Source organism: Erinaceus europaeus, chromosome 2, assembly GCF_950295315.1.
Source record: "Erinaceus europaeus chromosome 2, mEriEur2.1, whole genome shotgun sequence".
NCBI lineage: Eukaryota > Metazoa > Chordata > Mammalia > Eulipotyphla > Erinaceidae > Erinaceus > Erinaceus europaeus.
This window is the reverse complement of record NC_080163.1, coordinates 76,297,860-76,319,949: the sequence shown is the minus strand read 5'-3', so window position 1 is coordinate 76,319,949 and position 22,090 is coordinate 76,297,860. Positions and strand designations below refer to the sequence as shown.

Sequence of the window (22,090 nt, the reverse complement as noted above, 5' to 3'; positions counted from 1 at the left end):
AGGAAGAGCAGGGGCTTGAACTAGCATCTTTGAGGATGGTAGCATGTTCACTCTACCAGGTGTGCCACTGCCCTGCCTCTTGTCACATGATTTTAATGGCTTTGCATCATAAGACAGTATTTGATATATAATGTCATTTGATTTTATTATTTATTTAATTTACTTACCATAGCACTGCTCAACTCTGGCTTATTGTGGTGCTGGGATTGAACCTGGGACCTTTGGTTACCACAGGCATGAAAGTCTTTTGGCATAACCATTATGCTATCTCCTTGGCCCAATTTATAATGTGATTTCCCCCCACCCCCCAGGAGCAGGGTAACATTGGGCTTTTAATAGTATAAGTTTAAGACATACTTTGGCCTCAATTTGTTCATTTGCTTTCTGCCATTTCCTCAGATTCATTGCATGCGCTTTACAGATTTTTATGTGCCTTCAAGCAATAATATTTAGTGCATAATTACAATGACTACTTGGAAAGTCTCATCTAGCTAGGTCTGTGCTCACTTTCCCTGTGAATTCATACACCCCATAGCTCAGTTGCCTTTGTTACTTAGATTCTGCTACCATTTTGCCTACCAACACTATCATTATCTCTCCTGGATTAGTCCTGAAGTCTTCTGTTCAGCTGTCCAGCATTCAGGGTTGCCCTCCCTCTCTAATTTATTCTCTGTAGAATAACTAGAATGATCCTGCCAAAACTCCAGTCTTAAGTAATTTTCAGCTTAAAGTCTTTCAGAGTGTCTTACTGTTTAAGGAGTATTATACTATACTTAGACACTTTTTTTTTTTGCCTCTTTGCCTTAACTATACTGTATTCATTAGGTATTAATATATGCTATTCATATTTCCTGGAATGAGGTTTCTCACCATTTTGCCTTTATGATTCTCATATCTTAAGAATCTTCCTTGACCCCCAGTTGTGTTCTGCTAATCTCTAGAATGGCTTAGATTTATGTTCTTTGGCTTTTTACAAACTCCCCTTGAAATTCAGTCAACCCTAACCTAATTTCCCTTTGGCATGTTCTCTTTATTCTTCTTTTACCTTTTCTTTCTTCCTCCCTTTCATCTTTCTTCCTTGCTTCTCTTTTTCTTTTATCTGTCACTGGCATTTCCAAATTGGAAAAATTTCCAGATTTCCTTTTAAAACCTGTCTCTGTCCTGCTTCATGGTAGTTTCGAATTAACCCCTCAATTCATTTGTTCATAGCTATTTAATTTTAGGCTTTCTCTTTCTTTGTTGTCGGAATATTCAAATTTATTTGTGTCATACAAATTTCATCAGTTAAAAAATGGAATGTGGAGGGCCAGGCGGTAGCACAGCGGGCTAAGCACAAGGTGCGAGGCACAAGGACCAGCATAAGCATCCTGGTTCAAGTCCCTGGCTCTCCACCTGCAGGGGAGTCGCTTCACAAGCGGTGAAGTAGGTCTTCAGGTGTCTCTGCCTTTCTCTTCCTCCATCTGACTTCCTGTCCTATCCAGCAACAACAACAGCAAGGGCAACAACAACAAAAAAAAAATGGGGAAAATGGCCTCCAGGAGCAGTGGATTTATAGTGCAGGCACCGAACCCCAGCGATAACACTAGAGGCAAAAAAAAATTTTTTGAATATATTACCCTTTTCAAATACTAAAGTCATTTATATTCTCAAAATTATTCTTAAAAATCTGGAAACTAGTTATTTCTCTTGTATTTTGTCTTTCTAAAGAAGCAATATATATACATGCACATACATACATACGTATAGGTATCTTGTTTCTTTCTAAGAATAAGAAAAACTTAACTGAATCAGGCATATACAGTGAATATTTTGTTGAGATACTTAGTATGAGAAAGGGAGTCTTGTGTCAGTGATGAAGATGTTACCTTTTCTATTTACTATTGAATGTCAACTATAAATCTATAAGAACTTCCTGACTCACTGACCATTCGTCCATAGAAATCACTTTTTCAGGAACACATAGCTTTTAGTCATTAAAGTGGACTGAGGTAGAATGACAAGGACTGGATTTACCATCCTTCATGAAACCATTAAAAAGTTCACTAGACAAAATATGTGTATTTAGTTATTTTACATCAGACACTGCTGACAGGGATCCTTAAGGTAAGATGTGTGATTGTTCCATTTTAGTATCTTAGTAGAAGGGGTTTTCAGGCTTTAGTTCAGGGAGAAAAAGTCTCAGAAGAACCCCAATAATCTGATATGAAAGTAGGGATTAGAAAGTTTAGGAGATTGGGGTGGCAAGAGTTAACAGAGAGGAGAGCTGCAGGGAGCAAAGGTCCAGAAACCTGCAAAGGGTCACTTTCTTGTGTTCATCTGAGTACTGACTAGCATAAATATAAGGGAAAATACCTGAACAAAGTAAAGACCTATTCAAAACAATTAGCAGTAACAATTCTATCATTCATACAGTCTGTCATTGGTTCTGTTGCCATAAGCCAGAATAGAAAGCCTCATAATTCAGTAGATATGTAAGAGTACTCATAAAGGTATTGTCTTAGTAGAAGGGGAAAATTTGATCTAGATTAAAAGGATGCAGTGGTGATCCAATTAACAAGACTTAAAAAAGCAAGGGGAGAAAAATATTTGTAGTAGAATAACTAAAACTTTTTCTGGACTTTCTGAAAACTATAAACAGCCTCAAAAAACTTAGCAAACCCCAAGCATGAGAGAGACAAAGAAGCATCTAGAGGAAGAATGACTTGTAGAAAAATAAAGATAAAATAATGGGCAAATGTCTAGTCTGAAATACTGAAAGGTGGAGGATAATGAAGCCACCATTGTCTTTGTGGTATTAAAGTGTATGTACGGGGGCAGAGGGTCCTCAGAATAAGAATCACTCCCTGGGAGTAACATTTGACTGTTAACTTGTTGTTTTTTTTCTTTAAACTGGAATACTGGTTAGCTCTGGTTTATGGTGGTACAGGGAGGGGATTGAACCTGGGATTTTGGAGCCTCAGGCTAAGTGTCTCTGCATAACCATTATGCTATCTATCCCTCTCCTGTTTGAATTTATCTTCAAAGAGAAACTTGGATGAGCTTATTGTTCAATGATACAAAAAATTTTAATCATCTGTATTTATGTGACTTTATATTCTGAAAATATTTATTAGTGGGACAGAATGGCATTTCCACATTCCTGAGTAGCTAAAATGAATGATTTTTCCCATTTTATATATGAGGAAGCTGAGATATACAGGTACTAAAAATTGCATAGGAGTTCATACGATCCAAAAATGTAATCAGGTTTTCTTCTATTCACAATTCTTCTGTTCTACATGGGTTCCTCATTACTGACCTTTACTACTCAAAAATATTTCTTAAACTTAGAAACTGACAGGATATATTAAAATGTACAGAGTACCATAGAAGCAGTAAGATAATACAACATTTATCAATAGTAATTATTTTATCACTTGACATTTGGAGTATGTGAAGAAAATCAATTGAAAATTTTATTAAATCCCAAGTTCTAAATAGAAGACAGGGAAAATGGGAGTACACTAAAGGATATTAGACTCTGTGTGAAAAGCTGTTATAGTATTTAAACTTAGAGTAAATGAGCAGGGAGTTGGGTGGTAGCACAGCAGGTTAAGCACACGTGGTGCAAAGTGCAAGGACTGGCTTATGGGTCCCAGTTTGAGCCCCGGCTCCCCACCTGCAGGGGAGTCGCTTCACAAGCGGTGAAGCAGGTCTGCAGGTGTCTATCTTTCTCTCCCCCTCTCTGTCTTCCCCTTCTTTCTTCATTTCTCTCTGTCCTATCCAACAACAACAACAACATCAATAACAATAATAACTACAACAATTAAAAAACAACAGGGGCCACAAAAGGGAATAAATGAATAAATAAATATTTTTAAAAAGAATAAATGAATAAAGGTGGGGAAATTGTTGTGGTTGGAAAGAAGTTTTTAATTAATGTTATTTCTGATTTTAAGAAGGGAAAAGTTTGATTCTTATAATTACTATGTTAAACTTGAGCAGAGGACCTTTTAATAACATGGTTCAAATTAAAATGTGGCAGAAAGTAGTTGAGAAGGAATTATATTTTCCCCTTATTTATACTGTGACACATAAAACAGAAGGATTAAATGCTATCTTGGCACATTACACTGCATCCTGTGTAGGAAATCAACTTTGACCCTCTTCTAGTAGCTGTACGGAATAAATCCAGTCTATTGTCCTTTTTGTCCCCAATAAATTTTCTCGAGCCATTTCTATTAAAGGGAATGCTTTTAGCCTTTCCTATTGAGACAAAATTGAAATCTAGTTCTTTAAGCTTTATGGTAGAATTGGGTTTTGAAAGTTAGGACTTGAGGGGCCAGCTGTGGCACACCTGGTTCAGCACACATGTTACAGATGTGCAAGGACCAGGGTTTGAGCCCCTGGTCCCAACCTGCAGGGGGAAAGCTTTGTGAGTGGAGAAGCAGTATTGCAGGTGTCTCTCTTTCTCCCTTGCTATCTTCCTTTACCCACCCACCCCAACTTCTGACTGTCTCTATCCAATAAATAAAGATTAAAAAAAAGAAGAAGAAGAAGAGAAAATAAGAGAAAGTTAGGACTTGAAATGTGGCTAGGACTTAAGTAGAATGAGGAAGAATGGTTTTAATTTTGAGTAGTATGAGTATTAATGTGTGTGCTGTGAGTAATGGCATGTCTTATCAGAACAGTAAGAACAGTTCACGTTGGGAAGAAATAATGTAAAGTAGATAAGCTATGATTTTATTTCTGACAGCCTTCAAAACAAGGAGCAATAGGTGGATGTCACAGAAGTTATTCCCATAAGTCTATGTATTGTCTCTTACTCAGTTATGAAATGTGAACTTCTCCATCTTAGTATTTTTGTCTGTGTATGTAAATATTTATTATGCTTAAGTAAATGTGTATTGAATGTCAAAGCAATAATTATGTAATAAAGGGATTACCTTTCCCCCCCTTTTTTTTTATTCTAGTCTACTCCATTACATCTAGCAGCGGGCTACAACAGGGTTCGAATAGTTCAGCTTCTTCTTCAGCATGGTGCTGATGTTCATGCAAAAGACAAAGGGTGGGTGTATCAGTCTATTTCATCTGTGGTTTTAGTCATGTACTATGCTTTGCTTTCAGTATCTCATATACTATAGTTTTTGAGCTCTGGACAAAGTCATATAATCCATTTCTTAACATCTTGTGGAATATTATAAGACTATTCTTAACTTTGATTTTACCTTATTTTCTATTAAAGATACTTTTCAATATAATTTCCTAAATTAGTTTAATTGACTAAAAATAAAATTTATTGCAATTCTAATTACTTTTCAACTTTTAAATTTTGTTTCAGAAAGATAAATCAAGTTGTGCATTCTGATAGCCTAGCAGCATAGCTATCACATTCATTTGGTATGAGAGGATCATTTTATACTAAGAAATAGAGATCAAAAGTATATTTGCTCCTGGTGAACTCTCAGATAATAAACTAAGAAAACCAAAACATCTTAAAAGATTGATGTTGGATGTGGCTGAGTGGGAATCAAGAACAGTTATGTATATTTAATAATAATATATATAAGTAGATGAAATGATTGAACCATTGTGTTATCTAGTCTCCAGGGGTGTGTAAATTAGGTCTGTTATCCTATGTAATCGAACAACAGTTTATTTTTATTCTGTCTTAATATCTGAAAAATAATCGAGTCTATTATCAAGGTCAATTAGATTGATACGCTCTTATAACTGGCACGTAAGGGAAGAGAAACCCTATAAAAGAGTTTCTTTGATTTTGTCCCTCTCCATGTCAGGAAATGTAGAATTGAAGAACCCAGTGCTTGAGACAGTTATCTACCTATCAGTCATTCTTTTCAAATCTACTCTTTTAAAAAACAGTGTTCTGTTGTTCTTTCTTGCCTGTGGCAAGTTTTGTGCCATATGTGCATGATGTCCTAGTAGTACAGGGGCAAAGTACTTGATGCTCTTGTACATCTGTTTCCTCGTGCATGTCAGAAAACAGATGGATATATAATAGGTGAGTCATCAAGAGGAGTACATTAAAAAGGGGGTCTTTGACTCTTTTATAAATACTACTTTATGTGATAGTACAAAAAATAGTTAGGCTGGAAATTACTATGAAGGCAAAATAAAATGGTGAGAGCATTTCAGCTCACTATTGGTTAACATTTCTTTTCTTTATTTATTTGATAGGACAGCGAAATTGAGTGGGGAGGGAGGGAGAGAGAGAGAGAAAGAAAGTAAGAACAAATACAAACAGGTTCAAGACTAGTTAAGCTTCACCCTGCAGGTGGGGGCTAGGCCCTCAAACCATGGACTTTGTGCATGGTAATGTGTATGCCTAACCAAGTGTGCCACTGGTAGAGTTTAACATTTACTTCCTATAAGTATTTAATATAGGAAAAAATGCATTATTTCTTTGAGCAATATTTTCCAGTTGCTTTTTCATCATTAAGGATTCTATACACAGTAGTGAGATAAATATAAAAGGTTAAATATAAGTGATACTTTTTATTCTTTTATATCCTAAAATATTTTTGATAGAATGTATTAGACATTTGTTCTTAGAGTTCTTGGACAGATGGCTAAGTTATTTGAAATTTAAGTGTTTTAATTTGATTTCTTCTTTTTAGTGGACTTGTACCTCTTCATAATGCATGCTCTTATGGACATTATGAAGTCACAGAACTTTTATTAAAGGTAAGAAATATAAAAGGTACTAAATATCATTTGATTTATTTTTAAATTATCAAAGTTTTTCATATTATTTTACCTTTTATTGGTATATATGTTTTTAATTAATTTATTGCTATTTTTTTAATTTGATAGGACAGAAATTGAGAGGGAAGGGGAGATAGAGGAGGAGAGAGACAGAGACACTTGAAGCAATGCATCACCAGTTGTGAAGCTTCCCCCTAGCAGATGGGAACTGGGATGTTCAACCCTTATCCTTGTAGATGGTAACATATGCACTCAACCAGATGCCCCACCACCTAGCCCCACCAGTAATATTTTTAAGAAAATGAAGTGGTTGTAAATGCTGTTACTATTTCCTTAGTTAAAAATACATATGGTGTCCTGGGAGGGGGCATAGTAGATAAGGCAATGGACTCTCAACCATGAGGTCCTGAATTCAGCCAGCAGCACATGTACCAGAGTGATATCTGGTTCTTTGTCTCTCCTCTCCTTTCTTTTTGATTAATAAATAGATAAAATCTTTTTTTAAATACATATGTATTGGACTTACTTTAAGCTGTTTTAAAAGCTGAATTGAAATGCTTTAAAACATTGATATTTCAAAGGATCATGACAAATTCACTGAAAGAAATGTCTTCTGAGTTCTTTTGACCCAGAAAAATGATTACTGCCCTAAAATGTTTTTTCTTTCAATTCAGCATGGAGCTTGTGTTAATGCTATGGATCTCTGGCAGTTTACTCCACTCCATGAAGCTGCTTCCAAGAATCGTGTAGAAGTCTGTTCTTTATTACTTAGCCATGGTGCTGATCCTACGTTAGTCAATTGCCATGGTAAAAGTGCTGTGGATATGGCTCCCACTCCTGAACTCCGGGAGAGACTGACATGTATGTATTTTTATCCTACTTTCAATATTACCTGTTGTAAACAAAGATGTCTTTTTTTGTTTAGTATTAAGCTTGGTAGTTTGTCCAGTTTAGTTGCTATTCTTGTAGGCTTTCACACAAACTAGGTATTAATCCTCCTTTCTAATAATGGTTTTTATAAATTCTGTAGGAATCACACTTGATGTTTTTATTTTTTTCTTCTAGTATAATTATAATGTATCTGTTTTGTTAAGACTTTAAATTTATTTATTTATTTATTTATTTATTTATTTATTTATTGTGTAGAGCCAGAAATTGAGGGGTATGGGGAAGATGGAGAGATAGGAGAGACACTTGCAGCACTCTTTTACTGGTTTTGAATCTTCTTCACTGCAGGTGGGAGCTTGAACCCAGGCCCTTGCACATTATATAATATGTGTGCTTTACCAGTTGCACCACTTCCTGGCCCTGACTTTTTTTTTTTTTTTTAAATTACTGATGAGGATTAGTCAGTCAGTAACCATTCATTAAATGTTTTATGTGTACTAGGCACTGGAAACAAAGCAGTCCTAAAGTCCTAAAGCAATCTCTGAACTCAAAGTTTGTATTCTTATGTTACTGATAATAGATGGTATCTAGCATTAAGTACTCACTACTTTCCAAGCCCTGCATAATCATGTCTGCCTGCCTGCCTGCCTCCCTTCCTCCCTTCCTCCCTTCCTCCCTTCCTCCCTTCCTCCCTTCCTCCTCTTCTTCTTCTTCTTCTTCCTCTTCTTCCTCTTCCTGTTCTTCTTCCTATTCTTCTTCCTCTTCCTCTTCTACCTCTTCCTCCTCCTCCTCCTCCTCTCTGTCACCAGGGTTATCAAATGGGTTTTGGTGTCTGCATGATGAATCAACCAGTTCTGGGGAACATTTTTCCCTCCCCCCCTTTTTTTTATTTGCTAGAGATTAAGAGGAGAGAGGAGGTAAAGAGGGGGAGAGAAAGAGACACCTGCATGGAAGCCCCACACACACACCCCTAGCCATCCACAGGTGGGGACCAAGGTCTTGAAGCTAGGTCCTTGTGCATGATAATGTGCCCGTTAAACCAGATGTGCCCCTGCTGAGACCCCACATTTTTATTTCTTATGTGTACTCATAACCTAACTGCAGTCTTTCCCAAATTCAAATACAAGTTTTTCATTATTTTTCTGGAAATGATCTTCTCAGATACTGATATTACCTATTTAGTCTTATATTTGTTTTAAAATGATTTTTTGTTTTATATGTATAGAATAGTTATGAAGATAATATAAAGAGTTCTCATATACTGCATCCAATTTATCCTAATGTTAGCCCTATTAATATCATACATTGATATGAAACGTATCAGAATTGATTAATCATAAATGATACTGATTATTAAACTACTTGTTACTCACCTAATTTTTAACTAATTCTGTTGCTAGTATTCTCTCTTATGTCTAGGGTTCTAAGAATCAGATTAACTGAATTTTAATATCTGAGAATAAATCTTAATACTAATTTAAGAAAAAGGTATAAGCCAGTGGATGCTAGCATCATTTAGGTTAAACTAATTTCAAGCTAGTTTTTTTTTTTGTTCAGTTTATGCAATGAGCCATTTCTTTCTCTTTTTTTTAATTAATTTATTTAGAAAATGGAAACACTGACAATATCATAGGATAAGAGGGGTACAATTCCCACCACCAGCTCTCCATATCCCATCCTCTCCCCTGATAGCTTTCCTATTCTTTAATCCCGTGGGAGTATGGACCCAGGGTCACCTTGAGGTGCAGAAGGTGGAAGGTCTGGCTTCTGTAATTGCTTCCCCGCTGAATATGGGCATTGACAGGTCGATCCATACTCCCAGGCTATCTCTCTCTTTCTCTAGTGGGGCAGGGCTCTGAGGAAGCAGAGCTCCAGGACACATTGGTGGTGTCATCTGCCCAGGGAACTCCAGTTGGCATCATGGTAGCCTCTGGAACCTGGTGGCTGAAAAAGAGTTAACATATAAACCCATACAAATTGTTGACTAGTCATCAACCTAAAGGCTGGAATATTGCAAATGAAGATTTGGGGTCTCCGTTTTGGAAATAGCTAGTAAGTCTATTTTAGGTATATTCCAAAGGGCCCATGACTTTATTAGTTTTTGCCTGAGCCTGACATCTGATATGCAGGTTATCCAGGTTATTGTCTGGGGAGATGGCTGGGAAAAGGGATAGAAATCTCGATCAGGGAAGAGAGTAGCTCCCAAATATGGGAAAACTATATAAATATGTTTACTGTAATGTCGTTTTCGACGGGTTAGGTTGTTTTCTCCGGGCTGGCTTCACGGGCGGGTAACAGACGACCAGGGACTCATAGTTGAGCTGTAGGCAGTATCTCTTTATTCATGCAGGACTCAGCACAATCTAAGTCGAGCTAAGCTAAACTCAAGGTAAAGTACTCTAAAACTCACAATGCTGTCTTTATATATACTTGCCAAGTAGGGTGGAAACAGGGTGTGACATAGAGAGGGTGGAGAGAAAAGTGACTGGTGACAATCAGAGTGTGACAAGGAGAGGATCAGGGTGTGACAAGGAGGGGGGGTGGAGCAAAAACATATCATGAAACAGTGGGGATTGAACCAATGCCCTGGAGGGAGGTGCTTGTTAACAGCGGTTATATAAATAGAATGAAGTGGTTATGTAAATAGAATAGTGTTAAGCAGGGGGGATTTAAACCAAATGAAACAGAAGGGGTCTCATGCATACCAACACTGTAAACTCCATCGATTTGATCTGAGGACCATATTCAGCATAGAAGCCTATGTAACCTCTACATCTCTATAGGTCCAGACTTGGATTCTGTGGTCATCAGTAGGAACATTCCGAGTTGCACCAATTTCAGGACCCATCTTCTTCAGGTGGTAGATAGAGTATGTTATGAAGCCCCCCTTCAGAAGATGGAACATTGTCTAGCATTGTTGATCCACAAGGGCAAGGTCCTGTGGGGACCCCCAATGGGGTCCATTATGTTCCTGATAGAGATGACCAGTGATAATGGGGGGAGGGACCTATTCAAGGTCTAGAGCCATTTATTTCTAACAAGAATAAACAACCAGACTTCACTCCAACTCAATAATCTATTTAATAGATACCTATTGAGTAACTTAGCAGAAAAACTCTTTTTAAGACTCTAAGAAATGAGATCTTACTAAGAAATGTTAAATAATACAGAATTTTATGTAAAAGATATTAGCCACTGTCAGAAACATTCAGTGTTTTAACTTAAACTCCATACAAAAGACTTTAACCCTGAATTCAGTGTATAATAAAAGTTTAAGATGCTGCCTATCATGTGTTCAGGCATTATGCATTGTGAAGTTCTAGAGTGTATTAATAGTACTATTCAAAATCAAATTAAAGTGTTTGAAATGTCTGTTCCCACCACATTTGAAATTTGAAGAGGTTAAACATACCTTGTTATCAAAATTATGTATAAACCACCAAAGTATTCTACTTTCTGGACTTAGTGAATCTTCTGAGTTGTTATTTTTTTAATGAAACTTAAAATTTATAATTTGAGCAACTATTTAAACATCAACCATCCAAATACTTTTCCTATGTTTTGTTAATACTTTTTCCTTTTTAAGTCAATACCAGACAGAATCACCAGACTGCTGAGGTAAATAAAGATAAATCAGTTTCTTCCCCTTTTAGTCATAGCAGTTGACCTTATTTAATATATTCCCCACAAATTAGATATAGCTAAGATTCTTATAAAAATTAGTAAACTACTTGTAGACATTTTCTCATATTAAAATTAAATTCATTTAATTAAATTTATCTATACATAATTTCTCTTATTATTTATGAGTATTAAAACACAGTAACTTGCCAGTATTCTTAAAATTTTAAGTTAGCTCATTTTTCAATTCTAATTAAGGACAATGGAAAGAAGAGTTCCTAGTAATTTTCATCTTATTAAAGAAGATATTTAAACTTAATTTTCAACTATACCATATAACATTTGCTAGATTATCGACCAGCACAAAACAGGCTATATAACTGGACAGTTACCTTAATTTATCCTTGTTAGAAATACATTTATTCTTTCTCCCACTCATGTGACTCTTGCCATATGGTTATACTAAATACCAAACTGGAGGCTATATGAAAGTTTTTCCCTGAACCTATGGTAACATAGTTTAAAAATACTAGTCATTAATGAAACAAATACTTACTGAAACCTACTAAATGCAAAGTGCCATCGTAGATTATGGGGCTGTCGTGGCAATGGAATGATACGTACTGTGCCCTGTGATGTAAAACTAACTACAAATGCATTGAGCTTCATGAGGAGGAATTCTAATTCAGAAAGGTAGCATGACAAAGGCTTATCTCAAAACTGAGACTTAGAACCATGAGTAGTAATTAGTAAATCATTTTTATATGTACATGTTACGTATGGTTCTCTCACTAGTCTTTTGAGATAGTTTGGGGAGTGAGACTGGCAGGAGAGGGGGTAGAGAAGAGAATTGAAAGGAAAAGAGAAAGAATTCACTAATAAACAGATATAACAGCTTGAGCATGAGAAGGGCTGACTTGTTACATAATTTGTTAGGCAACACATCATAGCATCTTTTTGGAATAGTTTTTAGGTTCTTGTTAGTAATTAGTCATATCAAAATACAAACTAAATATGTAAAATAAAGTATTATACTACATTATTTCAAAAGTAGTTCAGATTTTATGTATGCAAATAATTTAGAAATTCCTTCTTTAAACAATCTTACAAAAATTTAATATTAAAATATTAATTCATTTGTAAAATTTTCAAACTCTGTACCCCCCTCATTCAATAATTCCTGCTTCCTTTGTACCAAGATATAGTCACTGTTTTGGATGATTATTTTTTTTTAATCTACTAATATAATAGTCGTGATGGTAATAATAGTAGCAGATAGAGTAACAATTCAAAAAATTATTTAATTGTATGTTTCCTCTTTTTCCACTTGAATTTTCTTTTAATAATATGTACATTCATGTTAGTATCTATAGATCTAGATTATTTGTTTGATTGTTTAAGACCTATAAAGTATTCCAGTATACAAGTATTTACAAGTTATTTAAAAGGTTTCCTTTTGGTGGACATTTAGATTTCTTGCTTTCAAATTTGCTATATTTTTTTAACATTTAATTTACTTCAACTGACATAGATTTGAGAGAGAGGAGAGGGAAAGAGAGGAGCCAGACTGCCACTCATGAATCTATGGTAATTGAATTGAGCTGGGATTCACAGGCATTGCAGGCCCTGCAATTCACCAACTGAACCATCTCTGGAACTACTATGTGCAGTGTGCGTGCTTGCGTGTTCACCACCACCATTATCACTGGAGCTTGATGGTTGAATGACTGTTGTTCCCAGTGGCCTCTTTCTTTTTTCTTTTAGACAGATGGTGAGACACAGAGAAATACAGTGGAGAGATAGGAGAGACACCACAGCACTGCTTCACCAACTCTGAAATTTTCCCACTATAGGCATTCCAGTATAGCCTGGAGCTCAAACTCCTAAATGTGCTGAGCCACCTGCTGGCTTCTGCTTTTTTCTTTTTTGTCTTCCCTTTTTGTACTGGTGGTTTTGTGAACTCCTAAGACTATGAATCAGAGCATGCTTATTACAAAATATTTTGGTAACCTGTATCCTTCTCTATACTATTACCATGTCATGTTTTTGTATTGCTAAGATAGAGGAAAGTGCTAAATTAATGTTTATTTTATAGTACTGCTAATGACTTATGGCTTTAAAATCTTTTATTTCAACAATTTTCTTTTCATTAACAGATGAATTTAAAGGTCATTCTTTACTACAAGCAGCCAGAGAAGCAGACCTAGCCAAAGTTAAAAAAACTCTTGCTTTGGAAATCATTAATTTTAAACAACCACAGTCTCATGAAACTGCACTGGTAAGATTTTATAGTTAATCCATTTCCCGAGTCTGGAATAACAGTATAAACACATTATATCATTTTCATTTTAAAAACCCTAAAGTAATTTTCATACCTGAAGTGCCAGGAATTTACATTTTAATATTAGTTGCATTGATTTTTAAATTTAGTTCTGGAATTATTGCTTTCATGGATGAGAGAAAAAAACATTTGCTCAGCCAGTCTTCTTTTGTGGATAATGTTTTCATAAAATACAAGAAATGGTTTTCAATATAGAATATTTTTCATGTTACTGCTAGATAAATACTGTATAAGCTTTTTTTTTTTTAGAAGATTGAAGTATTTCCAAAGATAGCTTGCATCATCCTTTTTAGCAATTGTATCCAAAGAATTATTATATTCATTGTAAAAAAATGGTAAAATTATGATTTTTTTTTCAGTTTGTACAAGTTGTTTTTAACTGTATATTGTTTCTTCTTCTTTTTTTTAATTATTTTATTTTATTTATTCCCTTTTGTTGCCCTTATTGTTTTATTGTTGTTGTCTTTGTTGGATAGGACAGAGAGAAATGGAGAGAGGAGGGGAAGACAGAGAGGAGGAGAGAAAGATAGACACCTGCAGACCTGCTTCACCGCCTGTGAAGCGACTCCCCTGCAGGTGGGGAGCCGGGGTTCGAACCGGGATCGTTATGCCGATCCTTGTGCTTTGCGCCACCTGCGCTACAGCCCGACTCCCTATTGTTTCTTCTAATGTACTTTCAGAGAGACCAGTTTATTGTCCTTTTCATTGACCACATTAAACCTCAGATAGAGGGCTTGTTAAAATTCTTGTGAGTTAGAATTTAAACATAGGAGATTTCTCTATCACAAACCTGTGTATCTGCTTCAGTTAACATTCTCATTTAATTTTGGCACAAAAAGACAAAATTCAAGTTAATACCTGCTGAGAACAGCATTGAAAGGGTAATCTGGCCAGGGGGAGATAGCATAATTGTTATGCAAAAAGATTTTCAAGCCTGAGATTACAGAGTCCCAGGTTCAATCACCCAGCACTACCATAAACCAGAGTTTAACAGTGCTCTGATCTCTCCTTCTATATCTTTCTATCCGGAGTCAGGCGGTAGCACAGCTGGTTAAGCACACATGGCATGTGGCACCAAGCACAAGGACTGGCATAAGGATCCAGGTTTGAGCCCCACTCCCCACCTGCAGGGGAGTCACTTCACAGGTGGTGAAGCAGGTCTGCAGGTATCTGTTTTTCTCTCCCCATCTCTGTCTTCCCCTCCTCTCTCCATTTCTCTCTGTCCTATCCAACAATGATGACATCAACAATAATAACTACAACAACAATAAAAACAACGAGCAACAAAAAGGAAATAAATATTTAAAAAAAGAATCATTGTATAATTAAAATAAATCAAATGAAATACATTTTAAAACTAAGTAAATGAAAGTCACCAAACTGAAATGGGCCAGTTCTATGTACATTTAAATATATGGCTTTCGAACTGGACTTCAGATACACTCAGACTGTTCATCTTTGTACCAGGAGGTATTTAGGGCTCTAGAATAAAGCTAATCCGTTTGTTTGGAGTGTTTATTTTATTTCATTTATTGGTAAGTAGTTGTCTATTTTCAAGTTTTAATGCAACGATGTATTTAGACTGAAGTTGAATATATAATTTTATTAATACTAGGGTAAAACATACAATTTGTGAGAGTGGTTCTCCCTTGGAGCTCCTTTACATATTATGGCTTTCTTGCCTATTAACTAAATATATGGAACATTCACCTTAAGTGGAAAGAATACTTGTGTGGAAGATAGCTTAATGAAGGACTGAGTAACTTACCAGTACCTATAGCTTTGGATACTTTGAAATAAACATACGCTCTATAAGTATTTATTGGCAAAAGGAAAAGAAATTAAGTCTCTCTTAACATTTAAAAGCATAATTTCATCTTGGCTTAAGGGTTTATTTATGCTTTATATGTCTGGCTTATTTAGAAGGAATCTTCATCTCCAAAATATAAAACATATTGATAGGCAAGGGAGATAGCATAATGGTTATGCAAAAAACGTTTTGCCTGCCGCTCTGAGGTTCCAAGTTCAATTCCTCAGACTACTATCAGCCAGAGGTGAGCAGTGCTCTTATAAAAAATAATAAATAAAGTGAACAACATATTGGTATCTTCTCTTTTTTTTGAGATAAGTATACTAGCTAACACATCTATTTAATTTAGAAATCTGCTTTTAAATAGAAATCTACTTTTCTAACTTAGTTTTGCTTACTTTACAGCACTGTGCTGTGGCCTCCTTGCATCCCAAAAGAAAACAAGTGACAGAATTATTACTTAGAAAAGGAGCAAATGTTAATGAAAAAAATAAAGAGTAAGTGTAATTACAGAAAGAGTTGCTCAGTGCTTAAAAGAGAATTACAGTGAAACTTAGGAAATTACCTTTTCCTTTTCTCCTCTCTGTAGTTTCATGACTCCTCTACATGTAGCAGCAGAAAGAGCTCACAATGATGTCATGGAAGTTCTGCATAAACATGGAGCAAAGGTAAGACTCACACCTGAAATAAAGTGACAGTCTTAGCATTCTGTAGTCTGCTTCCAGTATTCCTTGAAGGATTTAATTTTATAAAAGGTTGTTAGCATGCATTTGAATTGATGTCTTTTAATAATTTAGCATGCATTTGAATTGATCTCTTTTAATAATGACCTAGATCTTGTTAAAAATTAAAAGTTATCTGTGTCATGGCACTATACTGTCATTTTCTGTGAATCAGTAAAAATCTAGCAAGTCTTACTGCTTGAAATATATCTCAACTTTATATTACTACTAGAATTTATCATGTTGCTTACAATAGACATCAGTGATGATTTGTCAGAAAGTAATTCATGCAAATCATAGTTGAAATAATGCTTATTTTATAGAAGATATGTAGTCTCCCAAACTGGTAATGATACTAATGACACTAAGGAAGTGGGAAATTTTTGACAATTGTTTTCACTAGCATTATTTGAAATTCTATAAATTGTTTGTGGCAGAAAGAAAACAAACTTTTTCACAGGTGATTTGAAATTACAGATTTTTAAATCCTCAAAATTTAAAGCAGTATTACCTAAAGCAAGGAGCAATCTATGGAGCATACAAGTGAAGTCATTTGGTGCAAGGAAAAAGTTAATATTTAATTTATTAAGATAGTACTTTGTGTCAGAATGAAGAAATCAAAGTCTAGAATATAGACCTTAAAAAATGGATGTTGATACCTTTATTATTATACTGTGTATCAGCCAATCTGAGTCATACTGTGGTTCTTTATTTTTATTTATTTATTTATTTATTTATTTATTTTCCCACCGCCCAATCTCCATATCCCACCCCCTCCCCCGACAGCTTTCCCATTCTCTATCCCTCTGGGAGCATGGACACAGGGTCATTGAGGGTTGCAGAAGGTAGAAGGTCTGGCTTCTGTAATTGCTTCCTCGCTGAACATGGGCGTTGACTGGTCGGTCCATACTCCCAGTCTGCCTCTCTCTTTCCCTAGTAGGATGGGTCTCTGGGGAAGCTGAGCTCCAGGACACATTGGTGGTGTCTTCAATCCAGGGAAGTCTGGCCGGCATCCTGATGACACCTGGAACCTGGTGACTGAAAAGAGAGTTAACATACAAAGCCAAACAAATTGTTGAGCAATCATGGACCCAAAGCTTGGAAAAGTGGAAAGGTAGTATTAGGGAGGTACTTACTGTGGTTCTTTAAAAGAAAATAAGCATAATCAAATCCTTGGCTATAAAAGTTGCAGTTCTTTAATGAATAAGAACATAGCTGTATTTGGTTTTTATTTTTCTTATTATCTTTGCTTATTTATTGAATAGAGACAGCCAGAAATCAGGAGGGAAGGAGATAATAGAGAGGGAGAGAGATAGACATCTGCAGCACTGCTTCACCACTCACAAAGCTTTCTCCCTGAAGATGGGGACCAGGAGCTAGAACCCAGGTCCTTGCACATTGTAATGTGCACTCAACCGGGTGTGCCACCACCCGGCCCCCATAGCTGCATGCTTTAAAGAACTTTTAGAAAGTGTATAATACCTCTGGGAATAAATTTTTGGAAACTGTTCACTGTTTTGTGATTTTATTTATTTAATTTTTTGCTGAAAAGTGATACATATAACTGAGTTGTCATATCTACATTATCTTAGAACTTGAAAACAGAATTTTTTTAATCTGTTAAGAGTCATTCTTGATTTGTATTTAAATGCTTATTAAATCTATTAAAAGCATTTTAATATAATACTTTCATAGATGCAAGAACATCAGGAAAGAAGCAACTTCACTAGCAAAATTATAATTAAAATAAAATAATTCTTAAATTACATTAAAAATAAGCATTATACAGGTCCAGAAAGGATGACAGAGGGCCTAGGGGTTACATTGTTATATGGAAAATTGGGAAATGTTATGCATGTACAAACTATTGTATTTACTGTCAAATATAAAACATTAATTTCCCAATAAAGAAAAAAGCATTATAATTTAATAGACATTTTTGTTATTGCCAAAAATTCACTACTTCAAGCTTTTTCACATAGAGATAGACTGAAAGAAGGAAAGATACCACAGTACAAAAACTTACGCCAGTGTGGGTTGTGGCTGGGCTTGAACTTGAGTCATAAACACAATACACCAGACCCACTATCAAGTGAGCTCTCTTGACAGTATACTTCTTCTCTCTTAACAGTACACTTTTCTTGATTGGCTCTGCATTTCTCTGTGAAATATTGTTGGCTAATATATCAACTGGAGCCAGCAATTAGAAACAAACTTAAAATCAAACACTCAATTACTATATCCTATTTTTTTATATTTAAACACAATTTTAATTGAGCCAAGTGATATTAAAATACTAGTTATTTTTAATACATAGTTACATGATTTAAAATTTTAGATAACCTTTCTATAAAAGGACAACTTTTTTTCTTAAGTAAATCATATATATCCCCACTAGAGCACTACTCAGCTCTGGCTTATGGTGGTGCTAGGAATTGAACCTGGGAACTCAGACTCAGAGCCTGAACGTCTTTTCTATGACCATTATCCTATCTCCCCAACCTAGCTGGTGCTAAAAGAAAGTAATAATAATAATAATTCAAATGTGCTAGGAAACGATGGATTCGAGTAGTGTAGATTTATTACGTATTTTGTAGTAAGTACTACTGCATTGTTATATAAATAATGTCTTGTTGCACTGTCAGACAAGAAGTATGAAGCTAAGTAGGCTTTCTGTCTACTACACTTAAGGGTACTTTTTTTTTTATCATTTGCCTACTTTTGAAAATACGACATTTACAGTGCTCTTAAATTATGAATAATACTATTCAATTTGTTGTCTCCCACAAAACATTTTATTTCATAAAGCCTAATGGCAGATGGCATTATTTTATAACCTAACACAGTCAGCATAACTCTAGACCTGTGGTCCTCAAGGGTTTTTATTTATTTTTTTAATTCATGTCCATAATACATTCTCATCAATAACATCTCATTAAATACCTTGCCAATGATGTAAATTACTTCTTGACTAATATGTCCTCTATAGATTTTACACTGCCATACAACTAAATAGACAGGTACTCAACCAGACACTTTAAAGAGGGAAAATCATATTGAATTAGATTTATAAGCCAATAGCAATTTCCTTTCTTCTCATTCACTTATTCCCTGATTCCAGGGCAAATTGTTAACCTTACTGTTGTTTTATTAAAAAACAATTTAATTAATGTTGGGCTCCAGAGTTTACTTGGTGTTGTCTTTCTGTAGAATTAATGGTTTCCATTTAATGACAAAACCACTTTGTAAATACATAGTGCCACCCTTAATTTAGAGTCAAACCTTCTTAACATTAATTCCACCATACTGCCTTTCTTTCCTCGTCATTAGTGTTTCTCACACTAAGACAATTCATCAGAAAAGAAATTGAGAAATCTAATGCCACAAACTTTTTTCTGTTACTTAATATTTACTGTCCTGTTTATTTAAATTCAAACATTATTGGGTGGAGGAGATAGCACAATGGTTATGCAAAGGCTCTGGGATCTCAGGCTCAATCCCCATGCACTACCATAAGCCAAAGCTGAGCAGTGCTCTGGTAAGAAAAAGAAATATATATATAATAAAATAAAATAGAAACATTGTCTTACTGAAAGCTTGATGATATATACAAAGTTTAGATGCATTATGCATGTTAAAGTAAACATTTTGTATATACAGCATGAGTGGGCATACTTTTAGTTGAGAATACTCACTCTTCAGTATTGTCACCTTGAATTTAATGTCTAAAAACTCCAATGTTATCAATGATTTGTTGATATAATGCCTCCTCTGCATGGCTTTATTTTTTAATTTAGGTGTGTGTGTGTGTGTGTGTGTGTGTGTGTGTGTAGAGTGTATACGTGTGTCTGGAACATAAACAGTGCTTTGTTTGCTAATGAGAATGATCATTATATTTTTTCAAGTACACGAATAGCTTAAGTTTACATTTTTTAATTAAGAGAAGCCAGAGATCAGTTCTGGCATATAATGATGTTAGGGTAGAAGCTGGGTGCTATGCACTACCTATGTAGTACCTCTGTGCTATCATCCCAATTAGTAAGGATATCTATTAACTCAGGGGCCAGACAATGGCACATACAGTTTAACACACTTGTTACCATGCCCAAGGTCCTGGATTTGAACTCCCTCACCCACATGCAGGGGGAAGCTACATGAGTGGTGAATCAGGTGTATAGGTGTCTCTCTTTCTCCCTTTCTATTTCCCTCTTCTCTCAGTTTCTGTCTGTCCTATCTAATATAAAAGGAAGAAGGATGGGGAAGGAAAGAATGGCCTCCAGGAGCAATGAATTCATCTTGCAGACACTAAACCCCTGCAATAACCTAGGTGGCAACAAAAAGAATAATTTTGAAAGTATAATTGTTTTCAAGCTTATAGACTATACTTCTAGTTATCTGAATGTTTATATGATATATATCTAATCACTTTATAATTTGTTTTCCCCTACTAACTTAACCATTGCTATGTATAATATGAATAAGATTTCTAGATACTATAGAAAATACTAGTTTGGAAGTTAATATAGTTACCAAATTTGAAGCTAATTTTGGAATTAAATAATCTTCAGGTTCATTTTTGCTGAAAAGTAATAAAGATATATAACCCAGTTATTTATCTATATAATTTAAAACTCTGAAAGAAGAAATTTGCTAATCTGTGATAAACCTTTCTTAATTTGCATGTAGGTGTTTGTTGAAGAAGGGAGAGAAAGATGAAACCAATTTATACGGGAATAATTTTATTACTTGGAAATGAATTGGGTGTTAGAATAAACTTGGAGTAGCTGGGTGGTAGTGCAGCGGGTTAAGTGTACAGAGCGTAAAGTGCAAGGATTGGCACAAGGATCTTGGTTCTAGCCCCCAGCCCCTACCTGCAGGGGAGGGCCTCTTCACAAGCGTTGAAGCAGGTGTCTATCTTTCTCTCCCCTTTCTGTTTTACCCTCCTCTCTCAGTTTCTCTCTGTCCTATCCAACAACAATGACAGCAAAAACAATAATAATAACGACAACAATAAAACAAGGGCAACAAAAGGGGAAAAAAATAGACTTGGAAATGGTGCTACAAACAGAAAGTAAGAAGTAGGGAGAAATACTGGTTTCATGTGCCTTGATAATTGACTTTGTGTTTGGAGTGGATATGATAAAGGGAGATTTAGGATATACCAGCTGGAAATATATAATTAGGAATATGAGATTTTTAGGTTAGAAACTCTTTTGGTGAACTTTATAGATATACAGATTGTTCGTTTGTGAAACTGAATAGGGTTCCTGGCAAAGAAAGTATAGAGAAATAGTTAAGAAGGGTTGAGTGCTGATGCACCCAGTAGAGTTCACACACTACCATGTGCAAGGACTCAGGTTCAAGCTCCAGGCCTGCACCTGCAGTGGGGGAAACTTCATGAGTAGTGAAGCTGTGTTGTTGCAAGTACTTTCTTTCTTTCTTTCTCCTCTATCTCTCCCTCCTCTCTCAATTTATCTTTGTCCTATGAAATAGAAAGGAAAGGAGGGGTGGAAGAAGTAATGGCCACCTGTTGTTAAAGTTCGGAGGCCTCCAGCAGGCCAGGCTAGCGTCGTGGCGGTAGACAGAGACAGAGACTCGGGGACACACGGCTGGGCTGAGAAGCTGCAGTTTAATCTTTATTCACGAATGGACAAATCACCACACCATGTGCTTCTCCATCATTCTTTTTCTGCGGCTGCTGCTGGGACTCTGGATGTCCTTAGCATAGGGGGCGGGGAGAAAAAGGGGCGCGAAACTAGCAAGGGCCAAACCAATTCTCTCAGAGTTGGGGGGAAGGGGAACAAACCAATATGAAACATAGCAACAGCCACCATGTGCTGTTGATTCATTGTAGAGCCATTGAGGCCCTGGTGACAACTTAAAAAAAAAAATAGTTAAAGAAAGAGGTTTTTTTTTTTTTTTTTTTTTTTTTTTTAGTACTTCTGTTTATAGTGTAGTAATGGTAAGAGGAGATAGACACATACCACAATATCTACTGAATGC

The 22,090-nt window shown here is 35.6% G+C and overlaps 1 protein-coding gene across 1 annotated transcript in view; it reads left to right on the top strand.

Annotated features, from left to right (window-relative positions):
- TNKS (tankyrase) overlaps nucleotides 1–22,090 on the top strand; it is a 175,289-nt gene that overhangs the window by 102,120 nt on the left and 51,079 nt on the right. The window contains exons 6-11 of the mRNA XM_007519959.3: nucleotides 4,953–5,047; nucleotides 6,618–6,684; nucleotides 7,380–7,566; nucleotides 13,371–13,492; nucleotides 15,771–15,862; nucleotides 15,955–16,033. Of these exons, the coding sequence (XP_007520021.2) occupies nucleotides 4,953–5,047; nucleotides 6,618–6,684; nucleotides 7,380–7,566; nucleotides 13,371–13,492; nucleotides 15,771–15,862; nucleotides 15,955–16,033 (642 nt within the window). The remainder of the gene's footprint in view (nucleotides 1–4,952; nucleotides 5,048–6,617; nucleotides 6,685–7,379; nucleotides 7,567–13,370; nucleotides 13,493–15,770; nucleotides 15,863–15,954; nucleotides 16,034–22,090) is intronic.